We start from the raw sequence: 24,021 nt of genomic DNA, 5'->3' as shown, positions 1-24,021 counted from the left end.
GGTGCTGCAACTGCTGCAGTGGCGGTGACGCCATGTGCAGAGGTATTATCCATGGTTGTCACGGTCAGATGTCAATATTCGAACAGAATAGTAAAGTTTGTGTGATATGGTCATCGCCGCTGCCAAAAACAATGGCCAGATCATGCAGGGTTTCTTAGATCTGTCATCAACCCCATGTTTAAAGGGGAACAGGAAGCCACACAGAAACGCGCCATGTTCCATAAATTCTGCCAGCGCCTCGATGCAAACACGCCAATAATGCAATGACCTGAATTGATGTGCCGTGCTTCAATGTAGCTCAGCCCACAGCACAGTCGCGCTTTGGCTGCACAGTGGTGGCTGATCTAGGACGCCCGGGCAGAGCCAATGAATTTTTTTAGGAAATCGCAGCAGGTGTCCCCAAGGAAGCATTCAGGAACATTAGATCTCGAATCATTGTTGCCGAATCCAAAGGACACTCCTCCTAAACCAGAGCCGTTACAAGAGTCTCATCACCAAATATGTGGATTACCAGTGCAGCTGGTTGCTGGAGGCGCCTACTGCGTAGGTAAGATTGGATCCGCGCGATCACGTCTTCTGAAATGTTGAAATTCTCATCGAAAGCCCCAATTGATCATCAAGCCATCCTGAGAGAGTCTGGAAGCGGGTTTTAATGGGTCAAGCAATCCAACTGACAGTACTGTGGTCTGCAGCGTCTGCGAGCATGGTCTTGCTGAACAAGGCAGCATTGAGCAGCTTTGATTTTCACGGGCCAACGGCTCTGCTCTTCTTCCAGTGCCTAGTGTGCTGCATACTTGTCAAAGTCTGCAGTGCACTCAATTTCATACGCCTGGAGCCCTGGTGAGATCATGATTAGCCAACCTATAAATGTGCTTCTTTTCCTGTCGTGTTATCAGGTTCACAAGCATTTACCATAGTAATATGCATTCGGTCGCATTAAACCTTGTGTTTCTGTGCAGGAACATCAAGATCGTGCAGCTGTGGCTTCCTGTGAATGTCATTTTTGTGGGAATGATCTGGACGTCATTTTTTGCGCTAAAGAATCTGGGAGTCCCCATGGCCACCGTTCTTAAAAACCTGACCAATCTTTTCACGATCCTGGGCGACTACACAATGTATGGAAAGGTGCGCCATCCGACAGACATCACTACCTTCATGCCATCAAACATGCATCTTGTCAGAGGTTGAGTTCTGTTGGTGTGAGGTTGAGCTCTGTTTGGTGTATTGGCTCAGATGTTGCTCACCTTTCAACACCAACACATTTCACAGGCACCCTTATGCTGTCTGTCCCAACAAGAACACTGCTGCAGCATGTGAGGTTTCTGTGCTTGACACGGCGGCAAAATGCTGCGCAGGTGTATGGGGGAGGGGTGTGGGCGTCGCTGGCGCTGATGTGCGCATCGGCCGTTTGCGGCTCCATTACGGATCTGGCCTTCGACCTGGAGGGCTACCTGTGGCAGCTGGTCAACTGCCTGTTCACGGCCTCCTACTCGCTGTACCTGCGTGGGGTCATGGACCGCGTCGTAAGCCTCACCGTCAACAAGACGCGCCTGGACGAGTTCTCCATGGTCTTCTACAACAACGTGCTCTCGCTGCCGCTCATCGGCATGCTCATGTGGTGGTACGGCGAGCTGGACACTGTCATGTACGACCCGGCGCTGCGCAACCCCATGTTCATCATGGCGGCCTGCTCGAGCGCGCTGGTGGCTTTCGGGATCAGCTTTGCCTCGCTGTGGTTCCTGTCGACCACCACGGCCACATCCTACAGCCTGGTGGGCTCGCTGAACAAGATCCCGGTCGCGCTCATCGGCCTGGTCGCCTTCGATGTGCCCTGGAACCTGGAGAACCTGGCCAGCATCCTTGTCGGCCTCATTGCCGGCATTGTCTTTGTCAAGGCCAAGTCGGTGCCCATCAACAAGTAGGCGGGAGAGCATGCGCTGCCCCGGGCTGCACTGCTACAATAGAAATTTGATTGGAACTGCCATAGCAGCTGTTTGGGGGGATGCTAGCTCTCTGGCAGCAGCGTCCAGACCGGAACTCTCTTTGAACAGAAGCAGGATGTTGAGCAGGGGTGGGAGGGTGCTTGAAATGCATGTAACAAAGGTAGTGTCTAGTGCATAGTCTTGCTTCCAATACAGTCAGCGGGTTGGATGGCAAGGTCGTGATTTAATGCGGTATCTCGTGTTGCAGAGCTTGTGCGCACGCAGGAGCGATGAGTAGTTACAATACATCTTCTTGTGTCTGCCCTATTGGGCTTGTGTTCGTTCCACACTCATACTGGCCTCGCGACCATTTGGGTCTTGATACTTTCGTATGAGTCTTTAAGATGATGTGGATCTTCTTGTGAGGACTTAATTCTACTGCAGCTCTGATCTGTGATTAAGGGCGCAACGTGCAGATCTGAGAAAATCATCTGAACTGGCGCCTGCTGACCCCAAGATGACGTGCCGGCTTGTAGCCTCGACTGATTTAGGCGAAAAGTGCAGATGTGGATGTTCTCTCTGCTGCAAGATAAGATAAATGCACAACGGCCCGGCGCCTGCATGGTCCCGTCACGGACCATGGGATTCCCGTGGGCTAAAATCTTGCGGTATTATTGTTAAATTTCACCCTGCAGGGTTGGAATAGTAATAGTTGTGCTTCCAAAGATAAGTTGTGGGTGTCACTCAAGAAGTTGGCAACATTTTAGCTCAGGTACTGTGAGCAGCACACTGTTGCTCAAAAGTCTAAGCTAAAAAAGAGTGCTACTGACTGATTCTGGGAGCTCTCGCTCGGATGGCAAAGCCGGAAAGGTGCATGCACGAATAAGAGCGCTTGTACAGGCTAAATCCATCAATTTTAACGTTCACATCAAACTGAAAAGCAGCAACACTCATTTAGGTAGTCAAAATCATTGCCGGAATGCCCTCCCTTTTGCACGTGCCTCAGACCGCCTTCTGCTGGGGCTCTGAGATGAGTTCCAGGGGACTGGCTTGCCCATCTTAGCCCACAGGCAGTATATTGCGGCTACAGCGCAAAACAGAACACTGCCCATGAGCACCTTCTGCGTGGGATTTGTTGCTGTGTGCTCTAGAACTGTCTCCTGTATTGCAGGAAGCGAGTAGCTAGTGGGAAGCCAGGGCAAGCTCGCCTTGGCTTTCTTGCCAGGAGGTCCAGCTGCCACTGCAGAACATACACACAGGCCATTATTAGAGTAAGCTAATTGGCATGTACCGCACCAGGAACATGAATGGACAGATCTGAGCGAGCAATATTACAATCAAACACAGTGCAAACAAGCCTTTGACATACTTACTTTGGCTGAAGTCGGACGGCTGTTCTTCGCCAAGCCTGCCTGTCCTGCACCCACAGAGACACTACCTCAGTATCTCAGCACCTCACCTCGGCATGAAAAGTCCCTCCGCCACGACGCGCACAGATCTGAATGCTTTCGTGCCGTGCAGATCATGAAGCTGAATTTCAACACGATGAGGAGGCCACTCACGCTGCGAGCTCCTGCTTGGAGGGGGGCGTGGGCGGCAGGGGGAGCTGCCCCTGCTCGGCGTCGGCCGCGGCTGAGGTGGCGGCCGGGTGTTGCGCCAGGTGGTCGGCCAGCACCAGCAGGGAGGCCAGCCAGGTGGCCACCACCTTCTCATACTCCTCCGTCTCCATCGGATTGTAGTCCCTCAGGCACCGCCCCAGCGACGCCGCGTCCGCGCCGTCAGCCCCCGCAGCCGCCGCCGCCTCGCTGCTCGTCCCCTGCTGCCCCTGCCACACCAGACCACACAACAAACATCAGCATCCTCATCACAGATATACCTTGAAACACACATTCTTTCTGTGAGCTCAACCTGATGCCTTCACAATGCTCCTTCCAAACAGGAAAAACCTGGCAAAGCAGGACGCTACCCTCACCTGCATCCCTGCATGCACGCGGAACGCTTGCTGCTGCTGGTTGGTTGCCAAAGTGACTCCAGCACTGCCCGACTCCTGCGCTCGCCTCCGCTCTACCAGAGCGCTCTCATTCCTGTGACCGCCTGCCAGTTTTCCTGGGAGCATTGCTCTGCTGCCAGCATCGCCTGCGTTGCTGTCCTTTCCATCAGCAGCTGCACCCAACAGCTTGGCAGCTGTGCTATTACCAGCTGCCTGGAGCTTTCGCCTGGGGTGGCCTCCCATTGCAGTCTTCCCCAGCCCATCTGGACCATAGACCTGTCACATGCACTTGGTACATGAGAACCAATGGGGGGGTCGGATCTTAAATGAAGAGCCGTGCCAAGCTCGCCCAAAATTACATTCGAGGACACGTATCTGGGTTTGAGAGGACATGCACCTCAACCGTGAGGGGGTACTTCACATGCAGCTTCTCATACATGTAGTCCATGCTGCTACCAAAAGCCAGGTACCTGCAAGAAGCTCACAACACCTTCGACCTGACAACAGCCGCAAGCCACTCTGGCATCAGACAAGAGCTTCAGATGAAAGGATCTGCGAAAGAGAGAGAGCAATTGAGAGGGCCATACCCTGCCACATCGCCAGCTGCGCCGTGCATGCATTGACAATATGCATCCAGGTTCTCCAGTACATCATTGATGTCGGTGGGTAAGTCAGGAGCCAAGCCCTTCTTGCTGTCCCATGGCACATAGACCGCATACTCCCCAGAGTGCAGATTCACAAAGGCCTGTGGCCTTGTCGATTCTGCGATGAGCTTCACGATGCGTGCCTCAGGCTCACTGAAGGGTTTGGGCCCCCCATACTCATCACTGCCCTCCTCTCCCTATGACATAGCGATCATGGTGTCCTTTCATTTTCCGACAGTATTTCAAGCAGTGGACAAGGGACAAGATGTCAAAAGAATGCGAGTGAATCGCATTGCCACATCGAGGCGACCGACCTTGATCCAGGCGTACTCCCAGTTTCTATTCAAGTCCACACCCGCCGTCGTCTTGCGCAAGCACAAGTCTCCACCCTCCACAGCTTTCCGTCCTTGTATGTTTTCTATGGGGATGATCTGCGGCAGGCATGCTCAATGTCACTAAACCATTAACATTTGGGGTTTGGAGGCACCGGCAGTCCCAATGAGAGGTCCCTGCCCTACCTTGAAGATGACCTTCCCCAGTAGCTCCTCCGCCCATTCCTTCAAGGTTCCCTTAGCCCACCCGCGTTTCCATGCCTGAGCTGTGGCAGTCTGGATTGCTGTCCAATCGGCCAGCTCGTCATCCTTGCCAGACAGGAGCTTGCCCAGCCAGAAGACGATTTCCGAGGTGATGAGCTCCCTTGCGTGCTCCCCGGCCACCAGAAGTATGACCTCCTTGCCAGCCTCCCCCGATGCAAAATCGGTGATGGTGACGACTGGTAGGCTGGCATCTGTCTCCGGATCTGGCAGATTTTCATACCTGGGCAAAATTTGCAAGGCTAAGACAGTTTGTTCACAGACATGATGTGATCATCACCAATATATTCACGCCCAGTGACAATTGCACAAAATTACAGTCTTTGGCTTGGTGATGACTTCGCATTAATTGCTGCTGGGCTGTTTATCCAAAAGTGATCCCTGACTCGGATAAGCGTGTCATAGGTGTTTACACTGTGGGAGAGCAGACACCAGGAGCTCACACCTCACACGTGTTGGCAGCTTTAAGGCTGTTTTCTTGAAGAAATCAAGAATGGCGTCGCTTTTGTGATATAAGTCCCACCTGACCTGGCTTGGAGGCTCTGGAGCTGCCATCACGGTCACGTTCCACTGCCATACAAGCACAAGGCAGTGCACCAAATACAAAAATCTCATTTTAGATTGCTTCATGGCCTTCTGAGGCGTTGGAGGTCGCCCATCCCACAGCTTTGCACAAGATCACCACACCAAGTCCATCATTCTGATCAAAATTGACACTTGCAAGCAGTTTCGTGGAATCGGGATCACGACACTCCGGAACAAGAGCTTCTTTGGATTGATATCTGGGAGTAAATTCCTGATACCAATGTCCCAAGAACCGAACTCTTGCCGCTCCTTGGAAACTGGGTAAGAACGCCGCTTTATCGATGACAAAGACACGACGGTCTGCTCGTCAATACAAGCGAATGCAGTCATCAAAGACCACTTCAATTCGTTTGAAGTGACGATTGTACCCAGATGGCACTGCGGAGAGCCGGACAGAGCCTGGCAGGGCGGCTGTGGCAGAATGGCCTTGCTCCCCTGAGTGTTGCGAGTGTCAAGCCTACTGGAGTACTTTGCCTCCACGAAGATGATCAGAACCGCAGTAACGTCAGCGCAGCAAGCATTCCGTGCAGGGGTGAGGCAGAATGTCCACGCAGAATTGCAAGAGCTTTCCATGAGAAAGGCAACACGCTGAAGTTCATCTGTGTATATTTGCAGGTTTTGCAACAAGCGAGCTGGCCCCCACCCCCACTGGACTTCCACCTACCATTCATGCGTTAAAAAATCCAACCGCCGAGATCATGTACGTGTCGCACAGTACGTCTTTAGTAGGGAGCAGTCTAGGTCAAGAAAAGTGCTGACAGTCCCTGGTCTTGCAGGTATGATGAGAGCTCTCACGAGCGATTTCCGCTTGGAGATCCCAGCAAACGTGCATTCACGTACTTTGTGCTCACTGGCGGCCGGTTCATCTACGCGTCAGCCCTGCGCCTGGCTGTGCTGAAGTTTATCCTGTCTATGTCGGTGGGTGCTTTGTGAGAATGAATGTTATGCAATGATCTTGGTTCAGTTACAGACAGCCCAGATTGTGATTCTGGTCTTATGCAACGTTTCTGGTGTCATCAGGCTTCCAAGGACGTGCTGGCCATGGCTTCTCTGGAGGTGGACCTGACAAAGATAGAGCCAGGGCAGACAATAACCGTCAAGTGGCGCGGCAAGCCAGTCTTCATCAAGCGGAGGACTGAGGAAGATATTGACCTGGCCAACCAAGTGAATGTCAAGGAGCTGAGGGACCCGCAAACAGACTCAGAGCGCACACAGAACCCTGAGGTGCGGAGATGCTCCACTTGCCTTTTGTGATGGCTCTGGCATTACCTGTCTATCTGGTTAGACTTTGCGCTTATGGACTGACAGAATGTTGCTGTGCTGGGTGCAGTGGCTCGTGCTTGTGGGAGTGTGCACACATCTGGGTGAGTGCCATCTTCCATCTCGCTTCTGGCTGATGTAATGCTGCTGTGCATAACAGGAGTTGCTGTCAGTGCCACATGATTGTTGGACAGTGGCGTCCTCTATTTTGAAGGATGGTTTAAGATGGAGTTGACTTCTTAGCTGCCATGTGTTGATGCAGGCTGTGTGCCTCTGCCCAACGCTGGCGACTACCATGGCTGGTTCTGCCCGTGCCACGGCAGCCACTATGACGGGTCCGGCCGCGTGCGCAAGGGGCCTGCGCCCCTCAACCTGGAGGTTCCAGAGTACAAGTTCCTGTCGGAGGAGATGTTGCTGGTTGGTTAGGGCTGTTCATCTGGCAGTGTCCGGCCGTAAGATGGTCAACCATCCGTGACAGCTTGACACTCCTGATCATTGCATGATGTGCCTACTACCGTACGAGATCCTGTATCCTGGAAGGGTGATGTGTGTTGGACAGGGATACACATTGGCCCTTCTCAATGCAACTAGTTTACTTTCCGGTAACGCAAGGCTTCTGCTGTCTTGTGGATGCATTCAAGCATTTTAGGACTAAGGCTTAAAAATCAGTTTGGGGTTTCATGTCTGGGAGCCCTCTTGTAAGTTTTGTCCTGCAAGGAAGGAGAACCTCCAATGGTGGGATTTTTTAGACTCAACGATTGACTTGTAATGCAACTCGTGTAGAGCCTGTTGCAATATGTGCAACGATCATTTTCACTAATGCCAGCGCTGCCAGCCACTAGCAGTAGCTGCCAGTGGCCTTTGGCAGCCCTCATGGCTCCGCCGATGGCAAGAAATGAAATATGACGTCATAAATAATAATCTGCTGATTGAAAGATTAGATCTATGTGTCCCTGCATGATAGCACTGCCATGGTTCACAGCCTGAATCAGTTATTGGATTGCTATGAGAGTGGCTTTGGTCATAAATCAGGATGGCCCATGCGGGATTTGCGGTGCACATGCAGATGATGCATATGCGCAGCCGCTGCTGGTCACTGTGGCAGCGGCTGGTCACAGGCATGCATCCTTGGGTAGTGAGGTCTGCAGATCATGCGCGAAATGGAGCCAGGTGTGGGGTGGTAGCTGCATGAAATCAAAATATGCACATCTTGATATGCTGCTTCAGAGGAGCCTGCTAGGGAGAGGAGGGAACGCCCAAGACTGTTGACATCACGAGAATTTTTGTTTCCAAGGCCTACAACTTCCCCTACTGGCTAAGCGATATCAGGAGTCGGCCTCGTCAAAGCTTGTGAAACAAAACTCGAGTACAATTAGTACTGAGTGGGCGCAAGCTTTATTCACTGCCTTCAAAAGCACTTCTTTTGAACCGCACGAGTGCCTTGTCTCTGTCCAACGATCAGTCCTCATGCATCCTTGTTGCTCCCTGAACCTCTGCAGATGATGCGATCGTGAAAAAATAGTTTGTACATCCGCGTTGTGGCCTGAGGGTTTGCCAAGTGAGGTCCAGCTTCTCAGCTAGATACAATGAGTGTCCTAGCTAGATGAGCGTCAGTCGGACCTGGTCTCGATTGATGAGAGGAAACCAGGCGTACGGTCCCATAGAGCTCAAGTACACATCAACTGGTATTATGAAGCCACGGCACAAGCGCTTTTACGCCCTCCTGGCGCTTCTTGTGGCTTGCAGCGTCTCAGGTATCGGACGCGCCACAGACCCTGCATGAAATGTGCACATGTGGGCGTGCAGGAAATACTTGTTGAAGCATCGAGATCTAGGATTCATACTGTGCTGTACTTGGTGCTGTAGGAGACCTGTGAAAGCAATCCTGATTCCTCTTTTGCACACTTGCAGGCCAGTCACTGGTGGATGAATTCGGGGATGTGTTCCCCTCACCGCCCCCACCAGCACTCAAAATATCAGAGGTCGTGAAAGAGCAGACCTTTGAGCACCATCTTGCCGCACGCCTGCGCGCCTCACCACCGCCCATAGCGCCAGCACCAGGCCCCAGCGCTGGTGCGCACCAATACTTCTGCAATCAGCTAGGCCTCACTGATGCACATAAAAGAGGCATTGTGTGTGCACCGTTGGGGGTATTTACAAGGACGTATATGCCATGCACAAATTTAAACAGCTCTTGACATTTGTGATGGGTCGTCGAGCATGCGAGCAGTGTTTTACTGATATTTCTGTGGGTGGGCAGGTGCGCCGGCGCCGGGGCTCATCTCTGTGTATGACCTGCTCCCGCCAGAGGAGCGCAAGGTGGTGGGAGTGGCGAGTGCAGTCACACCGGGAGCGGTGGCAGCAGGCCCAGAACCCCTGCACAGCAATCTGACGGTGGCGGGGGGTACTTTCACCCAGGTGGACAGGCCTCTGCCCACCAACGCCTCAGCCCCTTCAGATATCCTGTGGAATGTATCAGCGGATGACAACGCGATGCAGCTCAAGGCTGAGCAGACTTTTGCGCCGCCGGCTCCGGTGGCGTTTGTGTCGGCGGACGGCTCGCTCATCTTTGTGGGGCCGAGCAGTCCCACTGGCTATGTGGGCAACAGCACGACGCCGGCGACGCACTGGCTGTGGCCCACGGTCGCGCTTTTGGGGCTGATTGGGATCGTGGCCAGCATTGGGTGGGCGTACAGCAAGAGGCGGCAGCGCCGGTATCTGGACCTCAAGGACACTGAAATGGCAATGCAGAATCGGCCCCACAACCCTGTGTGAGGGCCAGAAAAAGCTGTACTATAGGAGACTCTTTGTGGGTCGTAAGAGAGCTGGACCCTACACACAATCAAGACGATTAAAGAAGTGCAAATCTTGCCAAGGGCATGTCTCGACAAATTTATGAGCTAGCTCAGTTCCTGGTGCACCATATGAACAGAAACGGGGAGTTCCACATTGAATTGCAGCTGTACAAATAGATTTGCAGGTCGACCCTGATGTCCTGTCCAGGCAATTTGGTAGTTACATAAGGGCAAGTGGATGTCTACCACAGTTTACCAAAATTGCGGACATGAAGTATCTCGTAGTTGGATTCAGTTCTGTATACATCTTGCCCACTTCTGCAGACATTAGGCCCGGACCTGATCCAGCGTACCAATTATGAATTATTGTAAAACATGCAAGCCTGAAGGCAACGACCACAACTATGGTACACATTTGTACATGTGCGCACAACAATATTTCTCAGTTCTTCACACCCTGTCATTCCATTAGGTCACAACTATCAGAGTCAAGTTCCTGGTAATGTTCCGTACCCTAGTGTACTTATTTATGTGTGTGTGTGCTTACATAACAGCATCAGCCTCACAACATGATGAAGCTTTATTCACCAGTCCAGGCGCCTGAAAGAATGATCGAGGCTATTGAGCTTTGCGGCCGTTGAGAGGCGCGCGTACAGCACCTGTGGCACACAGGCTGCAGAGTGAGGGAAGCCAATAAAGTCGCATCCCAAACAATATTCCGAATTTAGCTGAGCACTTTATCATGCAGAGGCCCTCATTGATGCACAGCGTGGGCCATTTCCTTACCGGGCACTCCCCATTCTCGCACAAGACTTTCCCGGTGAGACCGCCGCTGTGGCAGTTCATGCAGAGGGAGTTGGCGGTGCAGTTGCGCTGCTCCAAGCGGCGCTGCTCCCCCAGCAGCTCCAGCAGGACTCCCTCCCTGACCCCATCCTCGACTGCGCAGTCCTCACAAAGCGCCGGCCCATCTTCCGAGTTACCGCCAGTGCTGTGCACAGGTCGTCTGCAGGCTAGGCATTTTACAGTGCCTGCAGGCACACTGCTGTCAGCACATCCTTATGATGCAACCATGTGTACCTTGCAGTAGGCATAGTTCTTGAAGCAATGACTGCACCATGGATTCCCAATGAGGTTCTGTCTAATTGGCAAAGTTGCCGATCGAGCCATGAAAGCTCATACTCACCTCTGTAGAAGCTGGCCAGGCCCATCTGCCGGCCACCCTTGGCCTTCTTTCCCGGGGGTGACACTTGCGCAGCCGCCACTGTGTCCACTCGCACCCGTGTATGGGGGCCATTGAGAACTTCCTGCAGAGGAGCATGCCCATGTCCAAAACCGTGCAACAAGTTCTTGTCTTGGAGCATGCAAAGTATCGTAAAGCAGGAGCAGATTTTTAAGCCGCACCTGGATCTGAGATGCGGACAGGCACGTGGCGAGGATCTCTGCGAGGGGCTTGCGCAGCTTGTTCTGCCAGTACAGCTCGTAGTCGGCCGAGCAGCCGGCCTTGGCAGCGGTGAGGGGGTCCTCGGCTGCATCGTCCTGGGTGCGCGCGCCCGGCAGCAGCACATATGACAGGCGCTCCCCCAGCACAAATGTGCGGCCGGGATCTCGTTGCTGCAAGACCCCCGCACCTCCATCAGACCCAAGACTCATGTCCACACCTCTGGACCCCGGATATCAGATGGACCCGAAAGCTGTTACATGAAAGGGTCGTGCAGACAAGCCTCACTCAGTCCATGTGGCTCCTTTCAACAGCCTAATCATGTGATTAACCTTGACAATAGAGGGAGGTATAGCGTGTGCATCCAGAATAAGCATCTCTGCAGCCCGCATGTATGTCTTCCAGCCAAAAAGTGCACAGTCAGTTGTCCGGACGCATGGCACACCTGCAGCCTGACTGCCAGGGAGGCGTGGGGCCCTCTGACTTCCTCCTCGCTCACAGCGGCGGCGGCCGGCCCCGGGGCCCCCTCGGCGGCGGCGGCCTGAGCGACCTGCGCACCCGTCACCCGCCACAGGCCGCCCGTCAGGGGCAGCTCCCACAGCTCCACCTGGCCGCTCAGCAGCCGCCGGATCTGCCCCTCCGCATACTCCACTGCACCCCTCACATCCTCCTGTGCCCAGTAGAGGTGCTCATCTGGCGTCGTCAACTGTCTTTGGCAGCGAGGTTAACTTGGTGAATATACCAGCTACACAAGAGAGTGAACACTGGAAACTTCCTTATCAGTGCTCTAAGAACGTGACTTGTGGTTTTCGGGCAAATACCCTTCTCAGATGCAAGCTTGAGAAGTGGGCAATTGGATGGGGAGCGCTCAAAGCTTGGGCTTGCTGTGTTAGGAGGTGGTTGCATGATGGCTGGGTACCTGCAGGATTATTCTGGCGAGGACGCCCTGCAGCGTGTTGCGAACAATGGGTGGGGCCTGGCGCCACATGGACTTGAGGCCTTTCACCATCAGTACTCCCTTCCCCTCTTGAACCTCATCCTCGCTCTCGAACGCCCTTCCAGCATATCTGCGCATGCCAACTCTCGCCTTCAAAGTGTGCAGCATAGCTGCATGGAAATATTCGGACTGATCTCCATGAGAAGGAGGCTCACCTGTTGACGTGCAGCAGCATGAAAGGCTGTGCCACTTTCTCAAACTTCAGCTCCATGTGCTCTGGGAAATTGGAGCTGACATACTTTGCAGCTGCCCTCCCCAACTGCATGGCCTCCGCAGTCTGCGCAGCATTACAACTCAGCTCACAATTCTGCAGGCGGCAGCCAGTAAATCATTGTTGAGTCAGAGCCACCTGAAAGTGCATTATATGAAGTCAGTACTTACTGTGGAGCTCCTAAAGTTTATGAACAAGGAGTCTGTCTGGCCATAAATGACCTTGGCATCCTTGCTCCCAAACACACCCTTCTGAAACGCCTCAGTCAGCAGCTCTATCGCGCGGCGGCAGGACTGCACAACAAGGAAAAGCAATCTTCATCCTTCATGTATAACTAAGAGCCTTATGCACTTTGCCAGCCATTGCAGACAATGGTGAACAAAGGCAAACGAAGAGGGCTGCTCACACCTGTGCACCCAGGGCCAAGCAGGAATCTGCCAGCGGCACGCATTGTAGCGGTGAGGCCTGAGCACCTGCGTGAACACTTCACAGTACCGAACTAGCAGTGACAATTGAGATTAGTGAAAGCAGCCAGGATGGAATACATGCATGCTCGTCACCAAGACGCCTTTGGTTACTTATGCACAACCGTGCTGCCGCAGGTCACCTGTGAAGCCGTACAGGGCGTTGGCCGTCAGCTTGAGGGCCTTCTGCCGGCTGTCAAGCACTGCCATCTGCGCAGGACTTGTCGCCTCCTTCAGTGCTGCTCTTGTGGCGGCCCGAGCATTGATCAGCGCGGCAAGAATTGAGGGCAGGATTCCTTTCCGGATCTCGGGCTTGACATAAACGTCGCCTGCAACACACACTGCAAGTCTGCCGCCATTGTAGTGAGAGTGTTTCAGGTCACCAGATGCAAAGGGTCTTACGTGGAAGCCGCACTGGGGTGGAGGGCAATAATTCCTACCTGTGGGGGTGACTGTGACGTGCTCAGGCACAAAGGCATTGGAGTCATCTGGATGCAGCAGAGTCGTGTAGCAGAGGTTGTAGGCTCTGTACAGGGAAGGGTACAACGAGGCAAAGTCCAGGATGGCCACAGGGCTCTGGTACAAGCCGACGTTCTTTGTTTCCACTGGATGCATCAGGTACGGGCTCTCACTGAGCGGCAGTGCATCCTGGGCATGCACAGGTTTTGCGTTCAATTGTGCATATTATCACTTGCATGCAATAGATGATCAGCTGATCGGCCATTTTGTTTTCATAGAAGTGCAGGACTGACCTGCCGCCCGCTCACAATGTAGCCCGAGCGCTGGGCATTTCGCAGCAGCAGGCTCCAAGTGCGGATCATTTGAGCGTTGTACAGCACCTGAAGACAAGCAACCTCAATTATGCAGAAATCCAGCGTGCATGCAAGAGCATGCTCTTCAAATGCGCCATGCTTGTTTGAGCATTTCGCTCAAGCTGCTGAAGAGGCAGCAGTGCATGCTGACCTGTCCGAGGGTGAGTCCAGTGACACGCCCGATCTCAATTGCCTCCGGCAGTGTAGCCAGCCGCTGGAGCAGCGCCCGCACCACCCCCACTCTGTCAGCGGCATACGAAGCCAGCCGAGCCCGGTCCGCCGCCTGCTCCCCCTTACCTGCACACCACACATGCACCATTCATTTTCTACGGCTCTGCCATCAACTACCACAGATTGGCACCAAAGCTATGAAGTGAGACCCCAAAAGGACCATCGGTGGTGAGATGCGCCTGGTCTGACATATACACCCTCTAACATCACCCTCCAACGCGGCATGCAGTTGCTTATCGTCAGCAGTGGGGGCGGTGGCATACTTCTGGCGGGGTTGCTGAGCGATGAGAGGCGGGTGATGGCGGAAGGTGGCAGGACCTCCATGCGGCGGCTGAGCAGGCTCTGGCAGCAGTCCACCAGGCTGAAGCTGGCCAGGTTGCAGGCGGTCAGCGCATGCCGCAGCACATCCAGCACAACCCGCCCCTCCATATGCTCCACCCTGAAAGTCTCCTGCACACTGCCATGTGTCAACAAGCTGACCATCACTCTGCAGCGTCCTGCCTGTTGTATGCGCGTCAAGGAACATCAACCAGGCCCCAGGATCCTCCCATGCGTTGCAGTTTGAGGCCACGGGCATTGGTTGATCTGACCATCACTTCCATTGTTAATGCATGCAACATGTATAGAGTCTGACTTTGCAAGCAATGGAGGATGATATTGTGTTTTTGAGGGTGTGCACCTGGTTGGAGGTTGAGGCCATGCGGTTCTGGCTCTTCACCCAGGCTGGAGAGTACATGACGATGCGCTTGAGCGCCAGGGCCTTGCCGTGCATGCGCTTGAGGCGCGACAGGTGCAGTCCGCCACTGTTCAGCTTCAGCGCTGTGAATCGCTCTGCCAGCGCCCCCAATGTGTCACGCACCTGGCGAGCACCACAGAGGTTCTGTCGGCACATTCAACCGACAAGCCGCTCGAAGAGCACAAGGTTTGCTCTTTGCTCTCCGCAGCGAAGAGGAAAGAGGCGCAGAGATGGAGTAGGCATTGATACATCCGGTGCAAAAAGTGACTAGGCATAAGAAAACCTAGCAATCAAAAGCATGGCTGGCAGAGTGGATGAGGGTCATCACCTGGAACACATTGAGGATGTCTGGGTCGGCCTTGCGCAGCCACTGCAGCCAGGCCTGCAGCATGGCTTCCTCGGAAGGGTGCACATGCATGCGCGTCACGCCCCTGGGCGACACCTGTCGCACTGTGTGCGCCCGCACCCCAGGGCTCCACGTGAATACTGCCGCCCCACCCTCCCTTGCACTGGGAACTGGCACCTGTTGATTGCAATGTAGGCCCCCTGATTTTCTGCTCCTTCTCAGCGCTGCCTCACTTTCCTGTGCACTGATTACATAATGGGGGTGCCATGGGTCGTGACCAGAGAGGAATGAGGCCCACCTGTGGGGTGTGGCCCTCGGTGGTTGTCAGATCCACGATTACAGGCCCCTCAGCGTCATCCATGCCATCCTCTCCAAAGGCCCCATCGTCAGACATATCTTGCGCCGGGGCAAAGCGCTGGGACGCCACGTCATCGGAGCTGTAGAGGCTGTTGGCGATGCACATAATGGGATCCTTTGAGGGCACCGGCACCCTGAACACACACATCACATCAGCCAGGAATGAGCAATTCGTTCATAATCACACAGCAGCGTCCTGTAAATGAGGCATGTAAGAAAATACCAATGTCCTCTTTTCTTGTCTCTGACTTTGCTCAGAAAAACTGGGCAGAAGATACCTGTCGACTCCGTCTTTTGGTGCCATGATCACGTCCAGTGTGAGCATATTCAGCTTGGCAATCTGACCCTGGCGAGCCACCTCCAAGGCTGCACACCATTCCTCGCTAACCTTGTCCTCCCCAGGTGCCCTGCAGTAAACAAAGATACAAGCGTATTCCAGAGGGATCAGCAAGCAGCTGCGGAACGATTGACCTTCAGATCTGGTATAGTGTAGCTGATAGAGTCGCACTTGTAACGTGTTGGGCTCCATTCCCGCCCCAAGGCCAGCTGTGTTGCATCTGGCGTCAGGCACTGCAGCTGCTTCCACGGCGCAGTGACTTCAATGTCACACTCAGACTGCCGTTCCCCATCAGACACTCTGGTGTAGCCAGGCTCGGGTCTTATCTGAGGAGGTAAATGCACCCACGCACCTGCAATAAATTGCATCCATTTGGACTTTTGTATTTCTTGAGAGCACTGTGTTCTTATGGGCAACAAGGCACAATCTCCAGAAGTTACCGAAGGCGAAGTGTGGCACACCTCCTGATATTGGGGCATCCACAAGGAATCGCTGAAGGAGCCCCACTTCATGCTCAAATTGCGCCTTGTCCTGCCAGAGAAGGTTGTGAGGCCGCAGCGAATTCTTGCTGGCAATGGACAAGATAGACGCTGCAGCCTTCTTCACATTGGTTCCAGGCCTGAACAGAAACTGCCACCCCACACAGCAATGGTCAAGAGGGTGGGCAAGGCATTTTGTTTGGAATACCCAAAAGGACACCCAACTGCTTTGAGCCACTGTCAGAATAGCACCTTCAAGTAGGATCCCCCCGTGGGCTCCTTTGGCCGATAGAACATGATTGGGGTCCTGTGCACAGCCTCAATCTTCTGGACATGGCAGTCCGGACTCAAGTATCTGAAGCACAAACGCCCAATCGTCAACACGTGGCATAGCTGCTACCACAGGCACTTTAGTCCAACAGCTGTGCCGTTTGTTGTGTGCTTGGAGATCACAATCTCACCTGTTGACAGCTTGTTGCAGATGATCGCACGCCGCTTGATGGAACAAGGCAGGCTGCCCATTCTGCCTCGGTTCATAATCTGCATGTGTCAGCTGTGCCATATAGAAGTAGGGCGTGAAATCATTAATTCTGACAAGCACAGATTCTCCCCCATTTGATTTCCCCCAGATATTGAAGCGGCCTCCTGCTTCCTCCAACACATCCAGAACCATGAAGACCAGTGGCTCGGGGTCACTCTGCCTCGCCCTGAAGGATTCACAGCGAAATTGTTGCCCCAGTTCAATGCAGAAAACCCAATTCAATAAGACGTCAAAGAGAAAACGAACTATTTTGGGACTGCCTGAAACCTTGGAGCGCAAAGGAAACATTCAACGGGCAACACAGGCTCCCAGTCTTCACGGAACATATTTGTATTTATCAACAGTGCGGTAACACTTCTACCAAATGTATCAATGCACCCGACAGTTGTGCAGAGTGCCAGAGTCCCACACAGATCGAGTATACCTTTGAAGACCAAGACTTTCCGCTTCTGGGATAGCATCTGAATATCGTCTTTTCAGAGACTTTGAATCACTGGTTCCTTCCTTTCTGATCCTCGCTCTTAACGCTTTTTGGACTTGCTCCATGTTGCTCAGATCTCTTATTTCACTTGCTCTGCCAAAGACCACAATAAGGTGAACACTGCATCAAGGAACAGCGAACATTATTCTCAGCACTATCTGTATTGTCCCCTGTCCTTTCGCGTGCCTTTGTGGGGAACCAGATCGTTCCGGAAGTGACGTCATCATCCAACATGACAGGTGCAGGTTTCCGGGACAAAGCACGAGATTACCAGGGCACTTGAGTTTCCACATCTGTGACAGTAGTCCAGCAGATTATTCAGCGAATCCACGATCATATCTCGTTTCTGGTGTCCCTGGCGTTATGGATCGGTGGGAAGATGGAGATAGCACCAACACAGGTCCAAGAAAGCCTATGGGTGCCGTTGCTAGACTTGGGATGGGAGGCTTTGTCAAGGCAGAAAAAGGTGGGACTTGTGGTTGCACTGCATGCCTCGAATGCTCGACGTCCTCGAATTTACACCTGCATCCTGATCCTTCTGCCAGGACAACAGAAAAAACCCTGGAGTAATCATCATCGTTCATGTTCTTTCTAGATCTCATGTACCAGGGTATTCACCTTCTTGCATGTATAGGACAAGTTGGGGCAGCGGGCGCACCCAAGGTTGAGGTGGTTGCCTCGCGGCGCGAGCAAAAAAGGCAGCAGATGCCACCGCCTCCCTCAATGCCTCCTCAATCACAAAGGATTTCTGAGAGAGCACCTGGACAGTTCCAGCCTCCAGACTGGGCGGGTGTCCCACCCGATACAGCCTTTTTGGATGTCATCAAAGCTGGGCAAATAGTTGATCGGATCACCCTGAGAAATGCAGCTACAGTATTTGGCAGGTATGGCGGCAGCATTGCAATGCCTCAGCGCTCTTACATTCGTGCTGAAGACCCCATCGTTAGGTTGTACTCTACAGGGACGTTGCTGAAATCCTTTCATTGATCGCTACTGTGGATGTATTGAAGGAGTCCAACGGCAGATGTGGTTCTGGATCACCCTTCCTTATCCCGCCAGCATGCAGCACTTTGCTACCAAAGGACTTCAGGACATTGGGTTCTAATTGATCTGAATAGTGCGCATGGCACTGCGGTCAATGGACAGCAAATACTGAAGGCAAGCATGGAATCACCAGCAAATATCCACAACATGTTGCATTACTGTAGTGTGCAGCAGATTTCGTGACAATCACAAGCAGATTGATCAGTATGCCGCTCGTAAATGCAGAATGTTCCTGTGGAGCTTCGAGAGGGAGCCACCCTACGTTTTGCAGCATCCTCTCGTGATTACAAATTGCATCATTCAGCACAGACAAAGGGAGCTTCAGGAGCAGCTGAAGAGCAGTCAAACTCTGCTCTTGTGGGAGGGATGAAACGCCCAGGGCACAACTCGCCAGGAACCTCACAGGAAGGCCAGGTGCTTGCAGGTCTCAATTGGGCGCAATACCCGCAATCGTGGGCATCTGCCGTGAGGGCAGTGTAGGATTGTTACCGTGTCAATTACCATCCAGGTGAAAAGGCGCAAAGGAGTGCAGTGGGCTGATGAACCGCGACCTGACAATGAAACAACAGCCAACACACCTTTGGAGCAGGTCCAAATAGTCTCACGTCCCCTGTATTATTGCTGCACAATATTCACTTGCAAGGCAGCCCTTCCTCTTGTCTCTGGCGCTCGCTCTGCCTTGATGTCTGCATCTCAAACTCTCTATAATTGCGGCGTTCGAATAGCACCGGAAATAGGAACGGCAACTGTTGAGGTTGCTTTTTGGTGCACCAGGTCATCGGCTACTCAGACAGCAGAGACTTTTCAGCAAAGGTGGGGCCTTCTCCTGCCGATGAGGGGGAAGGAAAATTTGCAAATCTAGTGGAGAGCAGAGTTGTGGATCTCAAAGCACCACAAGAAGGACCCAAACTGCAGCAGCGACCTCCTGAAAAGGAGGAGAGCAGACCACGTGCACCACAACCTTTCCTGAAACCATCTCTGTTTGACTGGCTTCCGCCGCCTGGTAGCAGCGCAAAGGCCTTGTGAGGCTGTGGTGGACCGAGGTCGTGAGAGGTGAGGGGTGACATTTATATTATATAGATGCGCTGTACAGATGTGCATAGCTGGGATCTCTAGAGGGGTACTGTTATTGCAATTTTACACCTTGTACCTTGTATGCATTGCTACGGAACACCTTGTGTATGCCCCTGTGCCCCCTGAACCCTGACATGTCCATATATATGTCGAGTTCCCGGGTCTGTTTGATCAACGATTCACTGTAATCATTGTATCATGATTGTGATCACGTCACGAAGTCATGATTGTGATCACGTCACGAAGAAATGATTATGATATACTTATGCCTCAGACAGTCGTGCCACAATTGCATCCCATGCAATCCATATGCAATTAAATGCATTGATCGAAAACGTCTGAATTTTTGAGAGGCTGGTTTCATGATTACAAGCAGGCACATTTGTACGCGAAAAAATGCTCAGATCATTGTAATTGCCACTTATCCCTCATGCCGACAATTGCAGATGCTGGGATTGACAACCTTTACCTCATGCCCATACGTAGCACCCATCACAAGTGTAAGCCTCGCCAAACAGTCAGCGACTACTGCTCACCAATCAAACATCCTAGGCTGCCATCAAAATCAACCTGGAGGCCGAGACAGGTACAGGTTGTCTTTAGAAATCTACATGTACCTGTGCCATGGCTAAAGAAAAAGAATGTGGTGTGCAATCTGCCGGAATGATTATGCCGTCCTGCTCTAATCTTACTTGGCACCTTGAGTAGGACTTCTCAGACGTGTTCTTAATGAAGGTGATATCCGCAATGTAGATGCCGTCCTTGGGTGGCTGATTTTGGAATTCCTGGCGTGAAAAGGTACCCCTGAGGAATTGCACAGAAGCACCTCTCCACAGGAGCATCACCTCCCCATGTAAGCACATTCATGGATGGAATGAAACAACCCCAGCATGCATGCATAATGAGAAGGATCACCTCTGTGCTTCTGAGGCAGGTGCTGTCCGACTGGCAGGCTGGATCAACAATCGATGCCTTCGACCAAGCAAGTCTCTAACGCGCTCTACCTGCCCCTCTGCCAGTGCAGACCTCACACTTGATGAAGACACCTGTTCAGGCAGTGAATCCTCTCCTTGCTGGCTGCTCTTCTGCGCAGAGCTGGAGTGGTGCCGATTTGCCCGACCCAAGCTTGCCTTTTGCACATAGCTGCTATGCATGTTGTGACAGGTAACCCCACCTAGAGATCATCTGGTTACTAAAGGTCAGAGGATTGCAAGTGAAGTGGTGAGGGTTGGGGGCCATCAAAACAAGGAATTGAGAATATTGTGAACATGTGCACAGAAGGTCACCTTCTCACTGCCATGCGTCGCACCGCGCTCTACTAGATCCACTACAGACACTTTCAATCCATATTTGGCCCCCAAAGATTCCAGCGCCTCAGTGTCCCCGGCAGCTTTGTAGCCAAATCTGAACCCCTTTCCCACCACAACCCCCGATACCTGCGATATTGGGCATATCGCACTTGTGGGTGAGTATCTTGAAGGCAACAGACTGCAGGGAAGGGGCTCCCAGGGTGTACGTGATTCTCTGGCCTTTAGTAAGCAGATGACCTCCAGGTTGTATTACCTATTACAGCATGCATAGCAGGTATGTGCAGAAGGCAAGCCTGGCTCGGTTGAAGGGGCACCTCAGTCATTTGAGTAGTGTAGTGGTGTATGCTGGGAGCACACCTTCATATCCAGGGCCAGTGCCTGTACAAACTCCTCGGGGCTGAGCTGCCGCACAGCTGCAAAGGGTATAAATCTCTGGCATGGCGTACGGCCTCCGCAGAATGGCGCCCATGAAGCCAGCACACGTGGCCGGTCTGACTCAGCCACTAGGGGCGGCCGCTCTGGCCAGCCCAGCACTTCTGCCATGCCGCTGAATGATACGAGCCATGGGTGGCCCCCTAGCTTTGTGGCCTCAGATGCCAGAGATCTGCATGCCAATATGTCATAAAAGAACAAGTCATGCACCCCTGCAATAATGCTGCTGCTCTTCTCAGATCATTCAGACCTATTTCATAACACGCTTGAGACTCTCTTTCAGATTGCAAACATGCTGGGATCGAAGCATTGACAGTGCTTACCGATGGCCGGTGTGCATGGCATCGAATTTTCCCAGTGCAACGGCTGCCCCTTGGGGGAAATCAAATGCAGGTATATGTGATTTCCAGTCTTGAGTGCTACAATATTCGACTAAAGATGAATCAGGACCTGAGTTAAACAGATAAATATAGTCACTGCTTACTATCAATGCAGATGAACTACTCTCAGCAAGACAAACAATTACCTGGGCCATTGGCCGATCGAACGGTATGTGGCATATTTCTCTGCGGAGAACGACATACTCGTCTGAACGCTTGTGTTCTGCCGAAAAGCTTTGTACCAGTGGATTGCTTCAAGCCGTTGGTGGGGACAGAGAGGCATCGCATTTCTCATCTATCCATTCGATGATCAGAGCGAATGTCTCCAACTTCAAAGCACAATTTCGATTTATGACAGGGCTGGGGAGGCTGTCAATCTAAGACAGCTCGCTCATCTGGCAGGTGCATGCAGCTGCCACCTGCATGCGTGCCAGTGGCTTAATTCAGACTTTGCATTTGAAAGATGTCTGACAAAAATGCACTATTTGCAGCCACTGTTTGGCAACAAATGTACATCCTGTGCTGTATCTACCATGATGGCGAGTCTACCTGCACATGCATGCATGCATGCATGTGCAAGAGGATCTCGCACTGCGAAGATCTTGCCCGTGTGTGATCTTGAGCAGACTGATGGGCGCCAGCTTACAAGGGAGTCCACAGAGTGGACACACATGTCGGACCTCACAAAATTGCACAGGAAAGACAGAGTGCGCAATCAGACTGTCTGTATTTCACAGCAAGACAAAATAACAGGAAAGCCTCATTGTTTTGCAGGCAAGCTGCTAGGAACGCATTCAGCATGACACTCACCAATTCTACAGCAAGCAGCAACACCACACCACCTACTGTACACTGCTCCTGTGGGTTTAGGAAAACCTGGACACCTTAGCGGAAAAAGGATGACATGATCCAGTTGCTCAGCGCTGTACCCACTGCCAGAAGCGCTTGCTGCAAACACAAGGAAAGGGCTAGGCATGTGTTGCAAAGGGAGTTGGATTCTGACAAGTTTGCATGGTGACTTACAGACAAAAATGTTGTGCATGAGCGATGCATGCAAGTGGCATCGCAAGAAGGACGTCTCACCTCGCTTTCATAGAACCAGTAGGGCATTTGCCGGTTCAGCTGCGCTGACAGGAAGTCTGGCACTGTGAAGATCAAGAAGCACCCGAGGAACGTTGCCAGCGTTGCAAGAGCTGCTCCTCGCAACAGGTTCTTCAAGGCTGCACAAGTGCAAAGGTTGTTGGTTTTCAATACATGCAAATCTTCAAGCATTAGCACACAGCTCGAATATCGTGTCACTCATGCTAAGAGCCCATGAGAACAAAAGCGTGAGATTGGGGCTGCAAAACCAGTCAGTATCACTCACCTGAGTTTTTGCTGCTGGAGCCGCCTGGAGGAAAGATCTGCTGAAGCTTGTAGATGTTTGCCCCTGCTCCGATGACTGCACATGCAACAATAGGCTGGCTGCCTGCTGACGCCTGCAGCAGAAGTCCCCACGCCACCATCACCGCATGCGCAATGCCAGAGTACAGGACGACCTCCTTGCCGGCCTTGTAAAACCTGTCCAATCAAAGTGAAGAATCTCAGAAATCTGTGGACCAATCGGGGCTTCTTCAAGAGTATGCTGACCGCATGGGTTCTGTCAAGGGCTCCTGCACAGTGCTTTCTTCTTTGCTGATAATAGGGAGGTTGCTCAGACCTGGGCCGCCAAGGAAAGTATACAGCTCTGTCTGCATATTTGACGTCCTTCTCCACCGTGACACCGCCCTGCAGTGCCACCGTTAATTTTGCGGTCAGACAAAAGACCCCCTCCTTCTCATTTCTTTGCAAAACCCTCACTCGGATATGGAAAGTGCATGCGATGACATGCAGGTCTCACCTGCAGCCTTGCTGAGAGCTGCGACATCATGATGGCTGAGTGGGCCTCCTCTATTCTAGCCAAGGAAGCATCATTCCCTCGGTTTTCTCTAACCAATGTATTGTATGCTCTTCTCACTGCGTCCGAATTTGCATTTCTGCTCAAGCCAAGCACCTGGAAAGCACAAGTATGTCAAGAATCTGTGGCAGCGGCAGCAGAGGCAAAAATTGTCATAGTGATGAGCGGCAAATACAACCATAAATACCTTGTAAGGATCTTCTCCAGCTGAGCTGGCAGCACTTGTGCGCAGTCTCTCACTGCGTGCGATGCGTCGAGTGGGTTGCGCAAGGGCCAATCGCGCACCTGATCTCCAAGTACATGCTTTTGCAGATTTCGGACTCAAAATGGATAAAGGCATGGAACGCTGCCCAGGCATTCCTACCAATGGAGTGCAGTTCATCAAAAAAAGCTAGATACAAGTGATGTTGCAGCTGCCTTATATTTGGAGTTTGGGACGCTTGTAGCGTTGCGTTGATGCGAAATCTGTTAGAACTTTGTTATTTTTACAAATCCAGCTCGGCACAGGGACAGGGAAGCTGATCGTCAGCCTCACCCAATATATACTCATCAACCCTACAGAGACACGTGGACGATATCACGTGGCAGCATGTTCCATCACGTGCGACATTTCCCTCTTGAACCCA

At 52.5% G+C, this 24,021-nt stretch overlaps 5 protein-coding genes across 5 annotated transcripts; 3 read left to right on the top strand and 2 right to left on the bottom strand.

The window, feature by feature from the left end:
• Window positions 1-253: 253 nt before the first annotated feature.
• COCSUDRAFT_64566 (GDP-mannose transporter, golgi apparatus) lies at window positions 254-2,752 on the top strand. The gene is made up of 4 exons (XM_005651076.1): window positions 254-547; window positions 693-840; window positions 960-1,125; window positions 1,356-2,752. Exons 1-4 carry the CDS (start codon window positions 367-369, stop codon window positions 1,920-1,922), a joined length of 1,062 nt encoding a protein of 353 aa, XP_005651133.1. The 5' UTR covers window positions 254-366; the 3' UTR covers window positions 1,923-2,752.
• Window positions 2,753-3,480: 728 nt separating this feature from the next.
• Window positions 3,481-5,704, bottom strand: COCSUDRAFT_59111 (Zn-dependent exopeptidase; the record flags this gene model as incomplete). The annotated part of the gene is made up of 7 exons (XM_005651075.1): window positions 3,481-3,747; window positions 3,895-4,188; window positions 4,310-4,382; window positions 4,500-4,753; window positions 4,871-4,987; window positions 5,075-5,372; window positions 5,673-5,704. The coding sequence occupies 7 exons, from the start codon at window positions 5,702-5,704 to the stop codon at window positions 3,481-3,483; spliced, it is 1,335 nt and encodes a 444-aa protein (XP_005651132.1).
• A 360-nt stretch (window positions 5,705-6,064) lies between these two features.
• On the top strand, window positions 6,065-7,777 carry COCSUDRAFT_64564 (ubiquinol-cytochrome c r). Its single transcript, XM_005651074.1, has 6 exons — window positions 6,065-6,266; window positions 6,350-6,434; window positions 6,511-6,652; window positions 6,755-6,958; window positions 7,065-7,098; window positions 7,257-7,777. Exons 1-6 carry the CDS (start codon window positions 6,107-6,109, stop codon window positions 7,418-7,420), a joined length of 789 nt encoding a protein of 262 aa, XP_005651131.1. The 5' UTR covers window positions 6,065-6,106; the 3' UTR covers window positions 7,421-7,777.
• Window positions 7,778-8,627: 850 nt separating this feature from the next.
• Window positions 8,628-9,769, top strand: COCSUDRAFT_59109 (hypothetical protein; the record flags this gene model as incomplete). The annotated part of the gene is made up of 3 exons (XM_005651073.1): window positions 8,628-8,748; window positions 8,906-9,067; window positions 9,255-9,769. 3 exons carry the CDS (start codon window positions 8,628-8,630, stop codon window positions 9,767-9,769), a joined length of 798 nt encoding a protein of 265 aa, XP_005651130.1.
• Window positions 9,770-10,373: 604 nt separating this feature from the next.
• Window positions 10,374-23,870, bottom strand: COCSUDRAFT_46149 (DNA/RNA polymerase; the record flags this gene model as incomplete). The annotated part of the gene is made up of 28 exons (XM_005651072.1): window positions 23,583-23,870; window positions 23,339-23,491; window positions 23,159-23,226; window positions 22,826-23,019; window positions 22,543-22,679; window positions 20,624-20,773; window positions 20,037-20,122; window positions 16,450-16,552; window positions 16,180-16,348; window positions 15,890-16,070; window positions 15,660-15,788; window positions 15,323-15,515; window positions 15,007-15,201; window positions 14,622-14,801; window positions 14,206-14,392; window positions 13,863-14,008; window positions 13,652-13,738; window positions 13,340-13,547; window positions 13,043-13,228; window positions 12,844-12,908; window positions 12,606-12,728; window positions 12,380-12,501; window positions 12,147-12,294; window positions 11,673-11,897; window positions 11,191-11,400; window positions 10,973-11,093; window positions 10,576-10,817; window positions 10,374-10,448 (listed from the first exon to the last, which is right to left on the bottom strand). Exons 1-28 carry the CDS (start codon window positions 23,775-23,777, stop codon window positions 10,374-10,376), a joined length of 4,278 nt encoding a protein of 1,425 aa, XP_005651129.1. The 5' UTR covers window positions 23,778-23,870.
• Window positions 23,871-24,021: the final 151 nt, after the last annotated feature.

This window comes from Coccomyxa subellipsoidea (assembly GCF_000258705.1).
Source record: "Coccomyxa subellipsoidea C-169, whole genome shotgun sequence".
Classification (NCBI taxonomy): domain Eukaryota; kingdom Viridiplantae; phylum Chlorophyta; class Trebouxiophyceae; family Coccomyxaceae; genus Coccomyxa; species Coccomyxa subellipsoidea.
This window is presented reverse-complemented; position numbering and strand designations above follow the sequence as displayed.